Genomic DNA, 21,974 nt, shown 5'->3' on the forward strand with positions numbered 1-21,974 from the left:
GTCGACGCCTGACAGACTTGCGTGTCGAGGCCTAGTACCGTGCAGAGCCTCCGGCCTCGCCTAGATTGCCCACCCGGCTGAGGCTGGGTACTGGGGCCGTTAACCCCCCCCCCGCGCTACAATAATACTGTCTAATCGCTATAATTTTATTATCTACCGACCCTATAATAGTAATTGCACACATTGGGGTGGGGGGGGGGGAGTGAAGAGGACGTGAAACTTTGATGAATTTACCTCAGAGTCGCGTGTTATTGCGTGCGCATATTTTTAACGGGAATTAAAAATGGCGTCCACCCCGCAGCGAAGTTGTTGCTACCCGTTGCCAGGGGCAACCGCCGTGGTCCGCGTTGGTCGGCGATATTAAATAAATAAAGCGTTAAATAAATAAATACAAATCGCACTAAATCGATAATCGGTCCGATTTAAAGTTTAGAGACGAAAAATCGGAAATGCCTAAATTTACCGCGGGGCCGGGGGCGTGCCCACCTGCAAAATTTAATCTCGGCGAACCCCACAGTCCGAGAGCTACATCCCCCGCAAGGGAGCGTACGCAGACGGACGGACAGACAGACAGACAAAAAATGAATTATATAGCTTAGATAACAATTTTTTATTACATTCAATTTACATTTGATGTGCATGCTTGTATCGGCACACAGCAAATATAACACCGATTGTCTCGTGGGTTTGACTCACCCCCGTCGTGAGAATGTGGAATTTCCACCGCTTTGAGTGTGGCACCACGTCGAACTCGGCTTTGACGGAGAGGCCCCTCCGGCTCCAGTGGTCCTAAACATTTCACAATTTCTCCAAAGAACTGTTGAACTGATGAGAACCACTGGACCCGGGAAGCAGAGACTTGGTCCTCGTGTTCGTGGGGAGTGTTTAAGGTCGCGTGGTGACGATAATAGCGATTGAGCCGCTCTTCAAACCCTCCCTCTCTCTTTGCCGTGAGCCTCAGACATTGACACGCAACCATTGGAGTCCTAAAGGGGACCTTGGTCTGGCGCTGTGAGCCTCGGGCATTCACACAAACCCCTGAGAGCCCGAGTCTAGTTATTCTGCGTCTTGGCAATTGTAATAGTAAACAAGTTGTCAGTGGTGCACAAGCATAATTAACAATAAAAACAAATATCAACACATTGGTAAATAACACTGTGGCCTTAAAAAAAAAAATATATGATGACGTTTCAGACAATGACCCTTCTTCATAGCATATCATTGGATGGGCCATCAACCGAAACGAATATTTGTTTCCTTTGAAGGCCACAGTGTTACTGACAAATGTGTTGAGTCGTGATCACAACGCAGTGCTCATATCGGCTGCCGTGTGACGTCACAACGCCACCACGTGGCATCGACTTTCGTCGCGAGGGACACCGCGGAGGAACCCGCGCGGTCGCTGTCGAATCTGCGATGGGCAGGATCCGAGGTCCACCCGGTTCGGCGTCCAGGTGAAGGTCACGGCGAGCTGCCAGATAGCCCATCAAAGACAGAGCGAGAGAGTTAAACCCATCACGGAAATTATCACCGTTCAATTTGTTCTCACGCATACAATTACACGGCGTACAATCAACGAATTCATTTGATAGTTTTTGCTATTTCCATTCCACTGCTGGGTTAATACTTCTCCGCGCCATGTCGGTAATGGTGGGGAGGGAGGGAGGGAGGCGAAGTTGTTTGGCCATGCTTCACCACGGGTTGGTGAAGGCGGAAGGCCCGAAAAACTGGGTCGGATATCATTCGCCACCGATGTCGTTATCCGTGGCCGGGAATTCAACTCTGCTGGTCGGGTTCACAGCGCTCGCCAATCCCACAACTTCGCCAGTAACCGGCTTTATACCAGACGGGTAGGTACATACCCGACTGACGTTGTGGGCAATGCCCCCCTGCCTCTCAGGAGGTGGGTTACTTTGGCTTGGGTCTTGCAAAAATCACGAATAATCGCCGACAGTCACAGCCACTTAAATGTAACAATTTTTCCTTGCGTTTGAGTTTAAGGCACGCCACATGGAGTCCGATCAAGCTACGCGGAGGCACATATATTGTGCCATTATTAGTCTGCATACAATACACTGGAAACCTACAGTTATACATGTGCGTGGGCTACGGCGTAGAGGTTAGCGCGCTACACACTATGAAGCTCTCGTGACCCGAGGTCGGTTCTCGAAGGCGGATAACATCAGTGGCGAGTGATATCTCAACCGCTCTTGGTATCTACCACAATCTCGTCACCAACACGAGTCGATCAGCGCCGGTGAAGTATGGTCAAACGCCCCCTTCGCCCCCCTTCCCCCCCGATGACGGACACTTCGTGCCGAGGCCTTCATACATTGACCAAGGTCTATAAATAATGTTAAAAAATTTTAAATGTACATATTTTAAAATTATGATTATTAGAATTATTGCAGAAAGTCTCGGTACCTGTCGATGGTCTAACCCAGTGGTCGGCAACAGAAATAACAAGGAGCCATTTCTTTAGAATTTGGTAGTAAAAAAAAAACCCCGCAATATTTAAAGAGCCGCCTTGCTTTTGAATAACATTACGCAGGAGCCCCTAAATAGCCGCACGCAGCTCCGACCCCGCTGGTCTAAGCTCACCTGGAGTGGCAGGGAAGGCCACGCGTGGCCGAGAAAGATGGATGAGACGCGGCTGGTGCTGTCAGGACGCGGGGTGCTTTATACCCGGCGCAGGAATGCCCCCACGTCACCACGCACGCGTCTCGCTGCGTCTCCTCGATTGAAACGTGGACGTCGAAGGCCTGGGTGGGGGCGGTTGGGTGGGTGGGTGGATGAGTGGATGGGATGGATGTGTGGGTGGGTGAGTAAGTGGGTGAGTAGATGTGTGGATGAGGTGAGTGAGTGGGTGGGCGGGTGAGTGATGGGGCTGGTTTTTCTGGTCGTAATCGCGGCCACACCTCGTGACTCCCTGGCCCTTTAATGATGACACCGACTGGAGGAACGGGCTGCGCGACTCACACCACCGCCACCCCCCGTGTTGTAAGGGTTCCTCACTGCAAGCATGCGTGACTCACGTGGGAGGGAGTTATGAGAGGTATTCACGGTGACAGCGGTGGCTGCTTGGGCTGTAGGTGTGTGACTGTGGTGTGTGTGACTGGGGTGTGATTGGGGTGTGTGTGTGACTGGGGTGGGACTCGGGGTATGTGTGGCTGGGTTGTTTATGTTACAGGTGTGTGTGTGATTGGTGTGTGTGATTGGTGTGTGTGTGTGATTGGTGTGTGTGTGATTGGTGTGTCTGATTGGTGTGTGTGTGTGTAATTGGTGTGTGTGACTTGGGGTGTGTGGGTCGCAGTTAGCGCGCTGCGCTACGAACCAACACCAGTGACGATTATCTGAACCTGTTCTGGGCCTTCCCTAGGTCGACTCAGCCTCAAATGAGTACCTGGTGCGGTGTGTAAACATCGCCACTGGGGAGACAAGAGGGGTCGGGCGTGGTGTTGGCCACCTACCCCCTCGTGTGCCGTACCGGCCTTCATAGCTGCTCGCTAACAGCACTTGCCCCAACAGTCTGCTCAGGCTATACGGGGGATCTTTGTCTTTGTTTTTTGTGACTGGTGTGTGTGACACTACATTCACTGTGGGACTGCTGTGTGACAATACTGTGTAACGCGTTTTGTGACCCTGCCCTGTGACACGGTTGCGTAGTAAAGTGTTGCATACTGTGAGTCTTCGCTGTTTTTGGCACGTTGTGACACGTTGAGTAACACTTGCATGTGCCACTTAGGTGAGTGTGTGTGTGTGACACTGCGCTTTGTGTGACACGAACTTGTGACACTTCGCTGTGCGTGACACTCGGTCCACGTGCCACACGTCACTCCCCACCCCGAGCTGCCCTCCCGGGCTTCCGTCTACCCCCGAGGCGCACATCGCCCCAACTGCCCACAGCCGCGGGCTATTCAAAATCCCCCAGCTGCCCACAGCCTCAGCTGCCCACAGCCGCGGGCTGCCCACAGCCCCAGCTGCCCACAGCCACAACTGCCCACAGCCTCAGCTGCCCACAGTCTCAGCTGCCCACAACTCCCAGGCTACCCACAGCCCCAGCTACCCACAACCCTAGGCTGCCCACAGCCCCAGCTGCCCACAGCTGCCCACAGCAGCCGCGGGCTGCCCACCACACTAGCTGCCCACAACTCCCAGGCTACCCACAGCCCCAGCTGCCCACAACCCCAGCTGCCCACAGCCCCAGCTGCCCACAGCCCCAGGCTCCCTGCAGCCCCAGCTGCCCACAGCCCCAGCTACCCACAACTCCAGGCTGCCCACAGCCCCAGCTGCCCACAGCCCCAGGCTCCCTGCAGCCCCAGCTGCCCACAGCCCCAGCTGCCCACAGCCCGGAGCGATTGAGCCTCGCGAATCACCAAGTGTGGCAACAAATTGCGAGTCAAGGAATGAGCTCATCCGAGAGGACGTCAATCGAGGAGATGGAGCGGTGAAGTTGGTTCCCGTGCAGGTGGGTTATTACGTCGCAGGATCTTGAGAGGGTGGTGGCGGCGGCTTGGGGAGGCTTTCATCCAGCAGTGGATTGACCATGGCTGATGTTGATTATGCGGAGTCGCAATCGGGCAATTGGGCATTGTTTCTCAAAATGAAGGCCAATTAATCCTAAGCGATGAATCGATGTCCCCTATTAAGCCAGGAAAGCCTTGCTTTCAGGAGGTTGCTGCGAGCTTTGGATGTCGATCTGCGAAACCGGAATAAAAACCATCCACCACGTGCGCCATCACACGAGGGGAGAACACGTCCCAAACTCCGCACAGATGAATTCAACAATGCATTGGTGTACCGCCTCCTCTCGTCCAACTGGCAGCCCACCGCCTAACAACACCACGTGGCATTCCCAGGCAAAGTGCTCATCAACCAGGTTCAAACCCGCTTCGCTGGCGATGCGTTCAGGGTGAATCTGGTCGTACAGCAGAGGGAAATACGGGGCTGTGGGTTCGGCGCTGCGCATTCTTATGCCGGGGCCATGGCGTGCCGATACTTGCTCACACGTGGAGGAGGGAGTGGGGTGGGGGGGGGCTGTGTCTGACACCAAACAATGGGGGGGGGGGGGGGGGTTATGAGAGGGCAGGTGACACGAGGACGCGCGGAACTCGATTTAAATGCCGAGTCGCGGGGCGAGGCGCGCGGGGCGTGAACATCGAGAAATTCTGCTGCTCCCGAAAATAAAATAAAATTACAAAATCAGCAAATTCTTCAATACCACTGCAACTGAAAGAGAAAAAGAAGAAGCATAAAACGTACGTATTTAATCGGCGACGTTCCGGGCAATAGTCCTTCGTAAGTAGAGAGATGATAAAACAGTTCCGAGACCAAACAATGACCCCTATGACGCCGTATGGAGGAATAGCAACGTGAAGCAGATTGCTCAGCCGCGTGTTGAGTTTTGATGTCCATTAAGAGCTCCCGGGAAATGTCCAAGACGACAACCCCTCACCGACCCCTGAATCCCAATCTTGAACCACAACCCTATCCATACCCATATAGGCCACATGCCGAACCAGAACCCACACCACGTGTGCTTGGCTGGGCCCCTGAGGGATCGCGAGAGGTTGGCGAGGTCCCGTGGGTGTGAGCGTTGACCCCCCCCCCCTCCTTGTCACCTTGCCAACCCGCATTGACCGGCGTGGGGAAGTATAGCCACATATCTCCCCCACACTAACCCCAATACAGCCAGGCCCCACAACGGTCGTGTTAATGTGTGCATTGTCTCAATGCAACTGCGTCTCTGCGATGAAGGGCTATTGCCCGAAACGTTTCCTGTTATTAATGTTTCTAATATCCCACACCTCCGATAATTATCATAGTTGGCTACGTAACGTGTCAAATAAGTTCAATATAAAGACAGAGGATGGAGAAGGAACGAAGAAGCGGGAGCAACGGATCAGGAGAGATGAGGATAGGGAGCAAGCAGCGACATTTGCGCATCGAGGCTGCTACACGGAGCGGCGTCTGTTTTCACAGGGGGCGGGGAGTCAGAGTAGGAGTGGCCATATAAAAACCACGTGGTTTACGAGAAGCTTGAGCTGTCTTCTTGGTTCTTTCGGTAAAGTCACGTAGAATGGAAACAATAAAATAATACAAATAAAACATCATAAATAATTCTCACGACGTTTCGTTTTATTATGTTTTATTTTTATTATTTTATTATTTCCATTCTACGTGACTTTACCCAAAGAACCAAGAAGATGAATCCCTGCAGTCACGAAAGCTTTAAATAGAAATTTAAGCTTGAGCTGGTTTATTTCGAGCAGTGGTTCTTAAACTTTACTGCAGCCTTGCACTCCTTTGGTTCTCAATTGTAAAAAAAAACTGTACAATGTTAATACATACTTAGGGGTTGATGAAACAAAGTCGTTGCACTTACTGCCCATGCTTAATTTGTTTTTCGATGCTTTTACCTTCTACATTTTTTTCGGCCAAGTCTCGCACCCCCAGAAAGGGCACAGTATAGATACGAGGGAATGGATTTAGAGCGGGGGTGGCCACACACACACACACGCACAAAAGCACGTGATTTACGATAATTTCGAGCCGATCGAGATGGGTAGATTTGTGCTATCGCGCAAGCACTGCCATGAACGCGGTCTCGCCGCCATGCGTGTGCGTCTCATGACGCTGCGTGGCGTTTGTTGTTGGGGTTCGAGTCGAGAAGCCCAGCCTGGGTCGCGAGCGGTGGCGCAACGCTTGGGCTGCCCGTGAACGCTCGCGCCACGAATTCATGGCGCTCACGACCGCCACGTGTGATGGAGATGTTGATGATCGATGATGGTTATTTCCATCATGATTATTTTGATTGGTGGTGAAAATTAGAAAATGATGATGGAGATTAATACAATTATGAAGGCGATTGATCGATGATTATGGTGATGATGGAGGATGATGGTGAATTGTGATGATAGATTATAATGATGACGATCGATTGTGGTGACTGAGGAGGGTTATAATAATAATGATGTTAATGGCGATTATCACTGTGGTGATGATGATGATTGATGGTGAATGGATGGTGATTATTATTATGGACGATGATGATGATGATGTGGCGATACAAAAGCATCTACACGTGCAATGCAAGGAATCCGGGAGTGTTGCGGCAGCTCTCTGAGCTGTCTGATAGGAATCAGCTCGGGCGGTGTGGGGCGGGGAGCGCGGTCCGGGCCGGTCCGATCTCATTCCTGGCCAAGATGGGCGCGGGTGACGCCTTGGGGTGGCTGCAGGTAAGGATGAGTAGGGGGGAGGGGGGTTGAACAGGGTCCTACCCTCGCCACGTCCACCACCCCCCCCCCCCCAGTCACCCACGCGTTCCTCTGCACTCACGCACAGTTCGTATTTTTGACTCAAAGTATGTTGTCCAGAGATGGTGGCCCGCCCAGGGCACAGCTGCAGGAATGCGTCCGTCTCTCTGAGCAGCAGCATCGCTCGCTCATTCAAAACCCAAGTCGCAGTGGGCAGGGCGCGGTCGCGGGCAACTTCCTAGAGAAGTCGCGTGCGACGGCTCTGTGCTGCGTGACCGCGCGCGTGTGCGAGTACAACAAAGCGTGCTCTTTGGTTCTTTCTCTTTGCGAGTTTACACCCATGGGCCAAACCGGTCCAGGGCTGGCCTCTTGCTTCAACAAAAGCTGCCAGAAAAAGGCAGCGCTCCGTAAAGCCGAGAGGAGGGTGGACGAGAGCGTCGATGTTACGTGCGGAGTACAAAGAACGGAGTTCGGCATGGACCGGATTGGACCCGTGATGGTCCGCGCAAGCCGTCGTGCGCCTGTGCGCACGCGCCTGTGCGCTGATGTGCACGCGCGTGCACGTCACGTTCCCCTCTCGCAATCCATTCTGGGTTGCAGGTCGCGGGGTCATTTGACCAAACTTAACCAAGCTGCTCAGTGCGAGTTTCCGGAGGCGGGGAGCGTAGACGATGGGGGTATAGTACAGTACAACAAAAGATGTTTTTCTGCACCTAGAGGAGACGCGTGAAGGGAAGCGCTTGCGACCTGCAGCGTCGTGGTTGAACACCGGGTGGTGGATGAGAGGAGGCGGTTCGTGTCTGGTAGACCCGAGTCCTCAACACGGGTGGAGGAATCAATGCAGCGTGCACACGGTATCGCGTCAAAGTAAACCCGTGTTCACGTGATACAATAGTGGAAATTCCACATTCCCACGACGGGGGATGAGTCTGCGCGCCAGAATTTAAAGTTGCCAGTGTGTGGGGTAGGGGGGGGGGAAGGCGCACACCTCTCACTTATATCCCTGACCCAGCAATGGACATTCCACATTCATATGGCCGGGGGATGGTGGTGGTGGGGGGGCGAGAGTACTCCCATCTCGTGGGGCGCATGTGGGCTGTGCTTGGAGGCCGCTGCTACCATCCGCACCCCCCACCCCAATACCACAAGCTCGTTGCCTCCTCGTGGCGGCGACGCCGCCTTTATCTAGGACCCACATCGCGAGCTCTCGCGCAAAGTCGCTGGTGGCGGCTCCGGCTGCTGCTGTCGCAATCTCTGGGCGGCATCTCCCTGCATGCAGCTTGCCTCGTCCGAGCCGTCGAACGAAGGCCGGTCAACAGCGTCGCGCGTTAGGATGCGTTGCTTCTGCGGCACGTCTGGAACGTTCTTCCCTTCCGATATGAGGAAGCCGCTGGGAGCTTATGCACTTTTACATGTTCGTGGGAAACCAATTTCTTCAGAACTGGCTGTTTGTGCTTGGTTTGTTGTCGTTTCGCCCGCACCTCCGATGAGCACGGTTGCCTACGTATGAAAGAAGTTCAACTTACATACAACATACATACAACTTACATACAACATACATACAACATACATACAACATACATACAACATACATACAACATACATACAACATACATGCAGAACAAGGGAACTTCCCCGTCTCGCACGAACACGATCGTCTTTCAACCCTGCGGCCTTACGAAATAATACATGTAGAAATAATAGGCGACGTTTCTGGCAATGACCCTTATTTTTCATAATTCTTATGCCGGCTCTCTGGTGTGCAGTACAGTCTCAAACTAGTTTTCACGCGCTCTCTATTAGCTCTGAAGGTTCATCGGCCGAAACGTCGCCTATTTATGTGCTTTCAGAATATAGATTTTATTTTGTATCGGGACATTTAAAATACACACCTACACGCACACACGATATATAGCTATAAATACACGAGTATAAATAACATGTACGCCCACACACATACCTACATATCCACATACACGTGCTCACACACACGCCGAAGCACATATACTTGTATTCATACACCTATACCAAGACAGCCTTGAACACACTGTTTGGGGCAATTGCGTGCTATAGCGAGCCCCTATGAATGCCAGCATAGCACATGCGCGGGTGGGTTGCCAACACCACACTCAGCCGCCTTTGTCTCTCCAGTGCTGATGTTTACACACCGCACTAGGGACTCGTTTGAAGCTAGGGGAAGCCCAGCACCGGTTCAAATATCCGCCAGTGTTAGTCGCCACCGCTTCACATACACACACACACATACAGTACACACGCGTGCATGCATAACTACGCATTGATACAACCACAGATAAACACACACGGAAACGCATAGACACACTCACAGAAATACCTAGATACACGTTACACACTCACACACATACCTAGACACACACTCACAGAAATACCTAGACACACAATACACACTCACACATGGACAGAAATATACCTACACACTCACAGAAATACCTAGATGCACATTACACACCCACACACACACAGACATACCTAGACACACATACACACTCACACACACAGACATACCTAGACACACATACACACTCACACATGGACAGAAATATACCGAGATACACACTCACAGAAATACCTAGATACACATTACACACTCACGCACACAGACATACCTAGACACACATACACACTCACAGAAATACCGAGACACACATTACACACTCACACATGGACAGAAATATACCGAGATACACACTCACAGACATACCTAGATACACATTACACACTCACACACACAGACATACCTAAACACACATACACACTCACACAAAGACCCCCGTATAGCCTACACAGGCTGTTGGGGGTGTTGTTAGCGAGCACCCATGAGGGCCGACACAGTACACGTGGCCAGCGCCACGCCCGACCGCCTTTGTCTCCCTAGTGCTGCATGTATTACACACCGCAACCGAGTAATCATTTGAGGCTGAGCCGACACAGGGGAGGCTCAGGACTCGTAATTGTCACTGGTGTTGGCCCTGGGCGCGAATCGAATTCGGGTGGCTCGGGCGCGGTTCGTAGCGCAGCGCGCTCGCCACTGCACTACCGCTCCCCCACGTTCTGACCGTAGCGAACCGACAATCGAAAGCTCCGTGTAATTTGGAGAACGACCTGGGGAGGCGGTGACGTGGCCCACCCAGCGCCCTGTCGACGGTTCGCGGTTCCAATTTGCCCGCGGTCGCCCTGGCTAACGCTGCGTGTGCGTTTCACCGTTCAAAAGACGAGGCGATGTCCGCTTTCGCGGTGGGCGTTAAAGATCCACGCGGTGTCATTCGCGCGAGTTATATAGGCCATGGTGTGCCGGCGTCATGGTCCAAATTTTTTTAAAATAAAAAAACGAAAATTATTTAATTGGGGTCACACTCGGAAGTAATCATCATCGCCCTTTACTGGGAAACTGTAGCAGCACCCTTCTGGGAAAGTATCGAGGCTACGTGCGAGTTTCCTCGGTAACCAAACGTCATCGCCACCACCATCATTTGCATCTCATTTGCATCTCACAATCCCAGATCCTGAGGAACGCTGCTGCTGTGCGAACGGAGTTGTAGCAACGCGGCACGGCCACAATACTGTTAACGCCTCCTCATTCCGGACCCAAGCACCATCGCGCGACCTCCTGCCTTCAACGATCATCCCACGAAGACACAGACGGGAGCCGTCAACAGCATGAAAACACCAACAGATGATTGCTGCGTAAATATCTCGCTCGTGAATGGGAAAACGAAAGACCCAACCACAGTAGTGCGACCCGAACTATGGCCCGTACAGTAAGCCCATAGAGACACACGGAGACTCATAGAGATGGATGGATGGAGATCGTGTCGTAAACCACTGCAGTCCTGCGCTTCTTCGACAGGAGGAGGACGAACAGTTAAACTGGCACGAACTCCCTCCTAAAGCCGTCTCGACGTGGCCCAGCAGCAGGCCTAGGCATTGCCATCGAGCTCGAGAACACCTCGCCGCTGCCATTACGCGGCAAGCGTCGAATCAAATCAATAGATCAGGGCCGGGACAATTCGCGCGGGTTTCACTTGCGTCTGACTCCCTTGCGGTGTGAGAGCGACCCCTGGCGGGTGCTATCGGCGTTACTGCACCGTGCGAAATATCTCTGCTGCCATGTGCGGTGTACCTGGGGGTGGGGGACGGGGACGTCAGCTTTGACAACCAGCCGGGAGAGATAGCCCTGGGCTGAACTTCTCACGGGATATTTTTTCCGGAGTTCGGCCTCGGACAGCTGGATGTAACGCGTGCATCGATTAATCGATGGTTATCGTGACGGGTGCATTTAATAGGTTGGGCGAGACTCGGCGTACTCTATTTAGATTCGAACAAAAAAATAAACACATGCGTCAATAACGGGAAAAAATATAGATATCGGCCCTTGTTCATAGCACATAGAATACATTGATCACATCTATTTTATGTGCTCTGAAAAAGGCCCATTGACCAAAACGTCGCCGACATGATATGTCTTTCCTTTTTAATGCTCCAGCGTTATTCACGAATGTGCCGAGCTGTGTCCTGCACCACTGCTAACTCAGCAGCAGCATTAGGCGACGAGTGATTTAGACTCATTGCAGTAGTTGAAACAGTCCACTGCTGGGTCTACGTTGAACTTCTTTCGCACCGTACGTTGCCGACCGTGCTCATTGGAGGTGCGGGGGAAGGATGAACGTCCCTATGACCGTGTCAGTCATGAGTATTGTTTGACCATACTTCACCACGTTGGTTAGTGCTGTTGTTTAGAAACTGAATGAAGCATTCTGGACTATGACAACGACGTCGACCAAAAAGACGTTTCGGATGAATAGTCTTAAGCGATCATCGTCGTCATCATCAAATATCAAATGATCGTGATCAGAACTGCCGGGCGCTGGTGGATCACCACACAGATGGGCTTCGATACTCACTCCCTTCACGTGGGCGTCGAGAAGGTGTCCGTACCTTGGCTCACCAGGAAACGGCGCTACAGCAAGAACGTGGGACTCCCACGTGTCCTGTCTGTGAGAGATCGAGTGTTGCTCCCTCGCATGCGTGGGGTTTCTCCATGTGCTTCGGTTTATTGCTACATGTAAACACCTTAATACATAGAGGACTTCAGAACTTGGAGGGTGGGTGGATTTTGGCACCGGATCACCGCAGACCGAGCTGTTCCATATCGTGGGATTTTCCAGGCAAAATATTGAAAAAATTCACGAAAACATCATCATGAACAACAATGAAATATCATCATTCAGAAGGAACTGAGTAATCCGTTCCTGCAGAAGTACGTGGAGCAGAACGTCGGACATCGTGCCAAACTGCACCCGCGGCTCAACTCGAAACCACAGCCCAACCCCAAAACTCCTAAACCGTTGCTAACGAGGTCAATGAAGTGAGCCAATTTGGTTATGCAACATAATCTCGACAAGTAATGGCATTGATGGAGCGGAGGAGGGAGGCGGGGCGGGGGATGATTACCTTGACCCCCACCCCTCCCTCTTCACCTCGTACCTGTGCCGGGCCCCTCCTGGAGGGGATAAATGCGGGATCCGACCAAGGTCCCCTGCTCCTCCTCCTCCTTCTCGTGTCTCGCGCCTCCGCCGTTCGTTCGACAGAAGCAGCAGCAGCAGCCGCGGCAGCCGCAGTAGCAGCAGCAGCCGCAGTTTGTTTGGTGGAGACTCGCGAACCAGCGCTTCCACGCGGGGCTAGGAGGGCAGCCCGCGGATCTGCTCCACCATTCCACAACCGCCGCCCCCCACCTCTCCCTTTCGCTGATTCCAGCCGAGTCCCCGCGGACTGAGTCGCGTTCCATCGCGACTGTGAGATCGAGCGAGCGAGAAAGCGGCGGAGGAAGCAGCAGCAGCAGAGTTCCTCGCGGCTCTCCGAGCCCTGAACCCAGCTCCCAGTTCCCGTCACCCGCTGCCCAAATCCTCCCCACCCTGACTCCCTGCTCCCATGCCCCGTAACTCCCTGTCGCCTCCCCCGTTAATCCTTGCTCCCTCCACAGCGACTCCCTCGCTCCTTCTCGTGACGCCCAGCACCCTCCCCTGTAACTCCCTTGCTGCTTCTCTCCGTTTGACTCCCTCGCTCCTTCCCGTGACACCCCTGCGCGCTCTCTCTCTCTCTCTCTTCCTCGGCGACTCCGTGCTCTCGCAAAGGCGGCCATGAGTTGGGGGCACCGTAGGACGTGGTGGGGGGCCCTGGTCGCGCTCTGGCTCCAGGCTCTGGCGCTGCCGCCGAAAGTCGAGGGGGGCGCGTGCCCCCTTGGGTGCGTGTGCGCGCACGACTGGATGAACTTGGTGCAGTGCGTGGGCGGGAAGACGCTGGAGCTGAGCCTGCTGCCGGCACGCACGCAGCACTTGTGAGTTCGTCATCATCATCATCACCATCAACATCATCATCACCATCATCACCATCAACATCATCACCATCATCACCATCATCACCATCATCATCAACATCCTCATCACCATCATCAACATCATCACCATCATCACCATCATCATCACCATCAAAATCATCGTCACCATCATCACCATCACTTATCCATTGGAGCCACGCCCGAGTCGTGGGACTCGTTTTCAGGGAGGATGGGTCCTGTTGTTCCTTCGTTGGCTTTTTATTTGTAAGATGTTTTAGCCAATTGATCGTGAGTTGTGTTTATTATGATTATTATACAAGTGGGTAGGAAACTGGTCCACCCAGAGGAAAGCGATGCCTTGCGTAAGGGGGCAACACCATCCCCATACAGATGGGCACATATGGCGATGAGTCAACTTGCTGTACCGCCTGCTGATCGACGCCCACTCACGGGAAAGGAGTTTCACCCCATCTGTGTGTGATCCACCAACCCTCGCTGCTGCCTCCACATCAATAGATCGCAGGCAGCCACGTGCAGCGTAGCCCCCACACCGACCGACTCATCATCATCATCATCTGTGAGCGTGTGATTAACCATCGTCATCACACATAGGTCAGCACACCAATTCCATCATCAACTCAATCGCCCACACCGCTCCGGGAACGTCTTCACGGTGAGTTCCTCGCACGTTTGAACCGTCTGAGTTCAAGTCTCGTTCAGACACTCCACACGCCTCCCAAGAGTTGTTCATTGTGCTCCTTCTAGACGATCCAGGTGTTCTCGGATCATAGGCAAGGAGGTCGCGTTTATAAGCTCATCGCGATGTTAGTACGCAAGACGCCTCCCGCAATGGCCGCGTTAGAAGTCTAACCGCCTGGACTGCGAGTTACCGGCAGGTGCAATGGAAACTTATATCTATCTGTGCGGAGCTGGGAGCGTTGACTCGATTGTTGGGCGTGGGTTTTCTCGGATTTTCCTCGATCATGCACTAGACCCCAACATCCCGATGTAGTAGGATCCTTCTGGAAGCGAGTCTAGCGATTCGGTGTGTCACCTCTAAATGCTACAAATCCATGCAAACGAGATAAATGAGCCGAGGGCTCTACGCAAATTTTAATTGGTTAATTAAACATAAATTTGGCAATTATATTATTGCGCAAAGCAAGCTGTTCAGGTGCTCGATGTGAATGTCGAGGTCTGCTCGCCGCGACGAGAGGGCTTCAACAGAGAGAGTTCGTGCCGTTCTGCTATTCATTCTCCTCCGTTGAAGCAGCGCAAACAACAGCGGTTCACACACGGTCACTACATTTATCTTCGAGTCGCTGTGTGTCTCTGTGGTTTTGCTGCATGGTCCATAGTTTGGCTTGCATGGCCATAATGGCACGGCTGTGGCTCGTGCCTTTAATTTTCCTTACATGAAGGAGATGTTGCGCATCGGAGCGGTAATGTTCCAGCGCGCAACATGGTTCCACCAAGTGTCTTCGAGTATGAGGAAGAATATCGAAGCCAGGAGGAGATGCGATGGTGTGAGGGGGCGTCTATTCTGGGCGAGCGCGTTGCGCCACTCCGTTCGCACAGCCGCGGCGTTGCTCCGAATCTGGGTAGAAAGATGCTAGGATCTTGACAGCAGCAGTAGCAGCAGCGCAATTACAGAAGGGGGGGTGGGGGGAGGGTCGGGACTTGGTGGGTGGTGGTGAAGGACGTTGTTAATGTCTTGGTCGATGGGTCAGTGGTTGTCGTTGTGAAGGAAACGTGCAAACCCCCTCTCATAGTTTGCATGTCTTTGCGGATACCTGGGGGCCGCACGTTCGCCGGAGAAAAGGGAGCCAGGGGATTGGTGCCAGGTTCGATGCTCCTGTTATGATGCTCATTGCATTATCTCATTGTGCATCTGGCCGTTTGGTGTCCGAGCTCCTGGGCAGGGTTGGAACGCAATGGCTCTACCCCACCGAGTCGGTCAGCGAGAGGGTAGCGGCTCGCAGCGCGCCATCTGAAGCGCATCAGGTTCCTTCCTTGCAGGTGTCTCTCGCAGGGCGATTCTTGATTTGCTCTTTTTGCCGATCTGTTGTTATGTCAGGCGTCTCACGACCATGACCCCGATATATCTTGGAGTGGGGGTCATCACGCACCGGACTACGCAGCAAGGGTGGCATTTCCTGCGTGGTTGTGCAGTTGAACACGATCCTTATGAAGATATCATGTAACGTATAAGGGAATTGAGAGGTGCTGTTGTGCCAAAGGGAATGCGGCACCACAACAGGGAAACTACGGGGACGGGACTGCTGACTCGTGGCGCTGACTGTGAACACCAACAGCACCCCCTGGGTGGATGGAGCCCCGGGCCGACAGCTCGTGGGGTGTGACGTGGGGTGTGACGTGGTTTGTGACGTGCGGTGCGACGTGGATTTGTGACGTGGGGTGTGACGTGGGGTGTGACGTGGGATGTGATGTGGATTTGTGACGTGTTTGTGACGTAGGGTGTGACGTGCAATGTGACGTGGGTTTGTGACGTGGGGTGTGACGTGGGGTGTGACGTGGGATGTGACGTGGATTTTGTGACGTGAGGTGTGACGTGGAATGTGACGTGAGATGTGAGGTGGATTTGTGATGTGAGGTGTCACGTGGGGTGTGACGTGGGATGTGACGTGGGATGTGACATGGATTTGTGACGTGGGGTTTGACGTGGGATGTGACGTGGGTGTGACGTGGGTGATTGTGACGTGGGGTGTGACGTGGGGTGTGACGTGGTGTGTGACGTGGATGTGACGTGGATGTGACGTAGGGTGTGACGTGGCGTGTGACGTGGATGTGACGTGGATTTGTGACGTGGGATGTGTGATCGGCGGATAGCCGCGGGGCTGTCAGTTGAGGGGCGACTTAAGGGCAGTGAAGCCTGGACAAGAGTGGCTGTCAATCAAACACAAGCGTCCGTCTTCAGAGTGGCTGTCATTTGCGCGAGATCTTCACACAGTTGTGTAATTAAAGATGCTATGAGCGTCACACTGAATGTACGACACGCTACTGATCATTCCAAGTGTGGAACAGTATATATATATACACATATCGAAATTGTTTTACCCACCTGAGTTCAAAAAGTATTGTCCAAAGCTTATCTTATCGATTATTTTTTACATCGTAAAATTAGGCGACATGAAAGTTGTTCAAGTATGAAGCGCTAGCAGTGGATTTGGACGGATTTGGTTGGAGTCTCCAGAGATGGAAACATTACTCCTATAAAACTACATCAGCTGTGAGAGCATTGGCAATGTTCTCGATGTTTGTGCAGCAAGGGTTACGGCGTAGATGAACTTTCTAGGTGATGTACATGGCAGGTGACTAATATAACACATTCCTGCGGAGGGAGCTGGTAGGAACGTTGGGTTGCTCGGTCAATGGCCAGGGTCAACGGCGGCGTGGTGTATTCCGCAAATATGCCCGACTGTGAGGGCGGGTACAAGCCGGCGTGAGTAGGTTAAACGTTGAGTTTTATAAGGGCACCACGAGGTGACCAGCCCCTCCCCACCAAGCCCCACCCCTCCCACCCCCCACCCAGCCCCACCCTCCCTACCCAGCCCCTCCCCACCCAGCCCCTCCCCACCCTCCCCTCCCCACCCAGCCCCAGCCTCCCCACCCATCCGCTCCCCACCCTCCCATCCCCACCCAGCCCTCCCTCCCCACGCAGCCCCTCCCTGTACGACGGAACCAGTGGGTTCCTACCAGTATAACGATGTTAAGTAGCGACGGTGTCAGTACCGAGCCTTAAAGCCATTGCTCATAATTCTTGTGTGGCCGTGTTCACCAGCGAGGTGTTCGCTCTCAATGTTACGGTTGCCAAGCGTCGCGTCGATTAGGTGAAGAATAGAATGACATCTGATCATTTAACCAACATCAGCGGCGGCCCAGTCGTCATAGGCAGCGGCAGCAGGAGCAGGAGCAGAGAGGTCAATCCTTGCTGTGTCAGTTCTCTGTTGACCCTGAAAAACCCGCTCCGACGAGAGTGGCGAAGGCAGCGAGATTAGACAATTACACGGACGCGTGATTGCTGGCTCGGCGGTCGTGATACAGTCGTTGTGTTTGTGAGTTCGAATTGGTGTTCATAATCTGGGCTTTACGTTACATGTGTAATGTAGTAACTCGGCGGGAGACGACTTCACGGGTAGCACACTCTTTATTTCACCAACTTCGGTTCACAGGCGACTAACACCCACTGTAGTATCTCGGGTGACTAACACCCACTTGGTTGCTCGGGTGACTAACACCCACTTAGCTACTCGGGTGACTAACACCCACTTGGTTACTCGGGTGACTAACACCCACTTAGCTACCCGGGTGACTAACACCCACTTAGCTACTCGGGTGACTAACACCCACTTGGTTACTCGGGTGACTAACACCCACTTAGCTACTCGGGTGACTAACACCCACTGAGCTACTCGGGTGACCAACACCCACTTAGCTACTCTGGCGACTAACGCCCACTGAGCTACTCTGGCGACTAACGCCCACTGAGCTACTCGGGACACACCCTGCCGGGGTGTCCGTCTCGACTGTGGGTCCCCCGGTCCCGACCCACGTGGGCGTCGAACCACGGGTCCCACAGTCTCGCCTCCGAGCCACACAGGGCCCCAGTCCCTACAAGGACAGCGGGACTAGGGGTCTCGGGGCACTATGTCTTCAACTCCGTCTTCGATCTTCAACTGGTTAACAACCCCGAGTGCTCTCGCGCGTCCCCCTTTATACCCCACCTGCGGACGTCGCTGAGAGGACCCATCCTATTTGACCAATCACTGGGCGCTGGCTACGATCCTGTTTTCCCACATCTCAGCGTGCCTCACCACCCACGCCGCGCCGCCCCGTCATCCGTCACTCCCGGCGCGCGCGTCCATACCACGCCCACAACGCGTGCCCAACCCCGCACCCCGTGCCGCCCCGTGATCCATCACTGTCACAGTCGGCGCGCGTCAACACCACCACTACATCACCCCCTACCACATAGCTCGCAGCCGACCCGGCTGCTATAAAAATATACAACACCCCCTCCCCCCAGTGTGCCCCGTAACACAACAACAAGAACAACAACCAACGTAACAACACAACACAACGCGAACACTGCCATCCGCAACCATCAACCAATGCCACTACACAACAACAGAACAATATATACAATCCGGCGAGTGACAATACCAAATGTGTATGCAGAAAAGAAAAATATATATTTTTTTTTTTTCCTCTCTTCCGACTCGTGCAGCGTCCCATTCTTTCCGAGCGTCCCTAGAACGGGACATTACCCCGGCAGAGGGGGAACACCGGGCGAGCTCGGTGTTGAAAAATGTCTTCATGAAAAGTGTTGTGCCCGAGCCCGAGTCCGCCTCGCCGGTCCGTCGTACGGCACCAGACGCGGTTGACCGTCCGGCGGTGCCGGCAGTTCAGGAAGGCACGAGCCAGGCATCGGGGACCCGCGCGTGCCGCGGGGTTCCGGTTCCCGACGGTCAGCAGCCGTCAGGCCCGAGACACCTGGGGGAGGGTCAGGTGGAGACATGTGAGGATCAGCCTGCGACACATCCCTCCCCGAGTCGACGGTCACATCACACGCCCGGTCGTTACGGCACAGAACGGGGTCACACGGTGCCGCATAGGGCTTCAGTCGGGAGGGGTGCACGTACCAACGGCGTTTTCCCCATTTAATCTGTATACTCTGGGGTCGTGCAACCCGCATAATTTCCACCGGTCCCCTCCAAGGTCTCAACAATTTGGGGGACGTAGCCAACGGTGCATGTGGACAATGCAGCCAGGCCTTATCGCCTGGTTTCCAATCGTGCGTATGCACCCTCCGTCCATGCAATCTCTCGTTCGCGATTTGCCGAGACCGCGAATTCAATCTCGCCGCCTCCCGCGCTTCAGCCAATTTGGCGATATTAAATTTGATGTGGTCTGCCAATTTTGATTTTGCACGTGGCTGGGAAATCCCCAGTTGGACGTCCATGGCCGGATCGGCCTCCCGCCCATACATAAGAAAAAATGGGGAAAACCCCGTTGCCGCATGAGGGGCCATTCGATAGGCCGCGAGTACCCCCGGCACCTGTAAGTCCCAATCAACCTGATCGTCGCAGACCTGTTGGCACAGCATAGACGTAATCGTCCTGTTCAGACGCTCAACCATCCCGTCAGTCTGCGGGTGGTACGGGGAAGTCCGCACTTTCTTTGTACCCAACAGGTCGCACACCTCGCGCAACAAAACGCTCAAAAAATTCTTTCCTTGATCCGTCAGCAAGCGTTCGGGGGCGCCCTTGTCCAAAACATAACCCTGGACGAAGGCGTCCGCAACCGCTGCAGCCGACTGGTTGGCGAGTGGCCATGCCATGGGCCATCGGGTGAAGTACTCTACGCCAACCAGCAGGAACCTATTTCCCCTCGGCGTAGCAGGAAAGGGCCCCAAGATGTCTAACGCAACCAATTCGTTTGTGCGCGAAACTTGAATGGATTGCAGCGGTGGATTAGCCGCCAATGGTGGCGGTTTTCTTCGGGCGCACCCTATGCATCCCTTAAGAATGTTCGCCACGTCGTTACCCATCCCCGGCCAATAATAGTCTCGCTGGATTAGGGCGAGCGTTTTGTGAAAACCCAGATGCATGAGTCGTTCATGAGCAGCCAGAACGACCCTACCCCGCATAGCAAAAGGCACAACAAGCACGTGACGCCGGGACATGTTGTCCCACTTCATCAAGAGGCCCTGTCTGCACACCCAGGAACCGACCCGCGCATCCCCTACCTCGGGAGCGTCAACTTTTCGACGCAGCGTAAGCAGGGAGCTGTCGGACATTTGGAGACGGCCCCACTCAATGAGGGGCAACGATAACAGCGAGTCCCTCCCCGTGGGAGCGTCGACACCCGGGGTGTCAGTGGCGGCGAGCGCAACTCCCGCGGTGTCGGCGACCGGGGGTTTACACCGCGCCGATCCCAGCAAACATGCGCAGTCCGTGCGCGGTGGCAACCGCGACAAGGCGTCCGCATTTGAGTGTCGTAATCCCTTGCGGTAAATCGTCGTGAATTGGTAGTCCTGAAGGACCTCCAACCATCGGGACAATTGGCCCGATGGCTGCGCCACCCGCATAGCGTATTGGAGAGCCGCATGGTCCGTACGAACCGTAAAATGACGGCCGTAAAGATACGGCCTGAATTGCTGTGTAAAAAACACAATCGCTAACAATTCACGGCGAGTCACGCAATAGCGTTGTTCGGCGGGGGAAAGAACTCTACTACCGTAGGCGACCACCCGTTCAACCCCCCCGACCACCTGTGAGAGCACTCCCCCGATACCCGTGTTGCTGGCATCCGTGTCAAGCAAAAACGGTTGTGTGAAATCGGGGTAACACAAGGGGGGAGCCTGCACCAAGGCGTCACGAAGGGAGCAGAACGCAGCCTCCTCTTCCGCCCCCCAGTGAAACCGCACACCCTTAGCCGTCAAAGCGTGCAGGGGCCTGGCTATGGTGGCAAACTGCTTGACAAAACGACGGTAATAGGAGGCGAATCCAATAAAGCTGCGAACCTCCGTGACCGAGGTTGGCGTTGGCCATGAGCTGACGCAATGCGTCTTAGCAGGGTCTGTCGAGATCCCTGAACGACTCACGATATGGCCCAAATACCTGACCGATTCCCGAAGCAGAAAACATTTAGCCGGTTTAAATTTAAGCTTAGCGGAACGCATCCTGAGGAACACCGCTCTCAGTCGCTGGAGGTGCTCCTCAAAAGTCCGGCTGAAAACGATGATATCGTCGAGATAAATCAAACAGGTGTCCCATTGGAGGCCCGACAAAACCAATTCCATGAGCCTCTGGAACGTGGCGGGAGCGGAATGTAAGCCCATGGGCAACCGGTTGAATTCAAATAGGCCACCAGGTGTCCGGAAAGCGGTTTTAGGTTTAGATTCGTTATCGAGGGGCAATTGCCAAAATCCGGAAAGCAGATCGAGTGTGGAAAAAAACCGTGCTCCCGCCAAGGCATCCAGCGACTCATCCATTCTGGGGAGCGGATACGCATCCGCCATCGAGATTTTGTTTAAGCGGCGGAAATCGACACAGAACCGCAAAGACCCGTCCTGTTTTTTAACTAGGACAATAGGAGCACCCCACGGACTAGAAGAGGGCGAAATAATGTCGGCCGCCAACATATCATTAACCGCCGACTGCACATGCTCCTTCTCGGCTGGGCTGAGCCGGAAGGGATTCTGTCGAATAGGGGCCGCGTCCCCCGTAGCTATGTGGTGGCGCAACAGGTCTGTGCAGCCGATATCGTACTTATGTCTGCTGAACACATCAGCAAACTCGAGTAGCAAACCCCTCAATGCT

At 53.8% G+C, this 21,974-nt stretch overlaps 1 protein-coding gene and 1 long non-coding RNA gene across 2 annotated transcripts in view; one reads left to right on the plus strand and one right to left on the minus strand.

The window, feature by feature from the left end:
- Nucleotides 1-595: 595 nt before the first annotated feature.
- LOC144728904 (uncharacterized) lies at nt 596-2,662 on the minus strand. Its single transcript, XR_013587578.1, has 2 exons — nt 2,602-2,662; nt 596-1,471 (listed from the first exon to the last, which is right to left on the minus strand). It is a non-coding gene; the product is annotated as an uncharacterized LOC144728904 (long non-coding RNA).
- Nucleotides 2,663-12,893: 10,231 nt separating this feature from the next.
- Nucleotides 12,894-21,974, plus strand: part of LOC144728905 (follicle-stimulating hormone receptor-like) — a 36,441-nt gene continuing 27,360 nt past the window's right edge. Inside the window, exon 1 of the mRNA XM_078608645.1 lies at nt 12,894-13,629. Coding sequence (XP_078464771.1) covers nt 13,433-13,629 — 197 coding nt within the window. The 5' untranslated portion in view covers nt 12,894-13,432. The remainder of the gene's footprint in view (nt 13,630-21,974) is intronic.

Source organism: Lampetra planeri, chromosome 30 (assembly GCF_965212315.1).
Source record: "Lampetra planeri chromosome 30, kcLamPlan1.2.h2, whole genome shotgun sequence".
In the NCBI taxonomy this organism is placed as follows: Eukaryota; Metazoa; Chordata; class Hyperoartia; order Petromyzontiformes; family Petromyzontidae; genus Lampetra; species Lampetra planeri.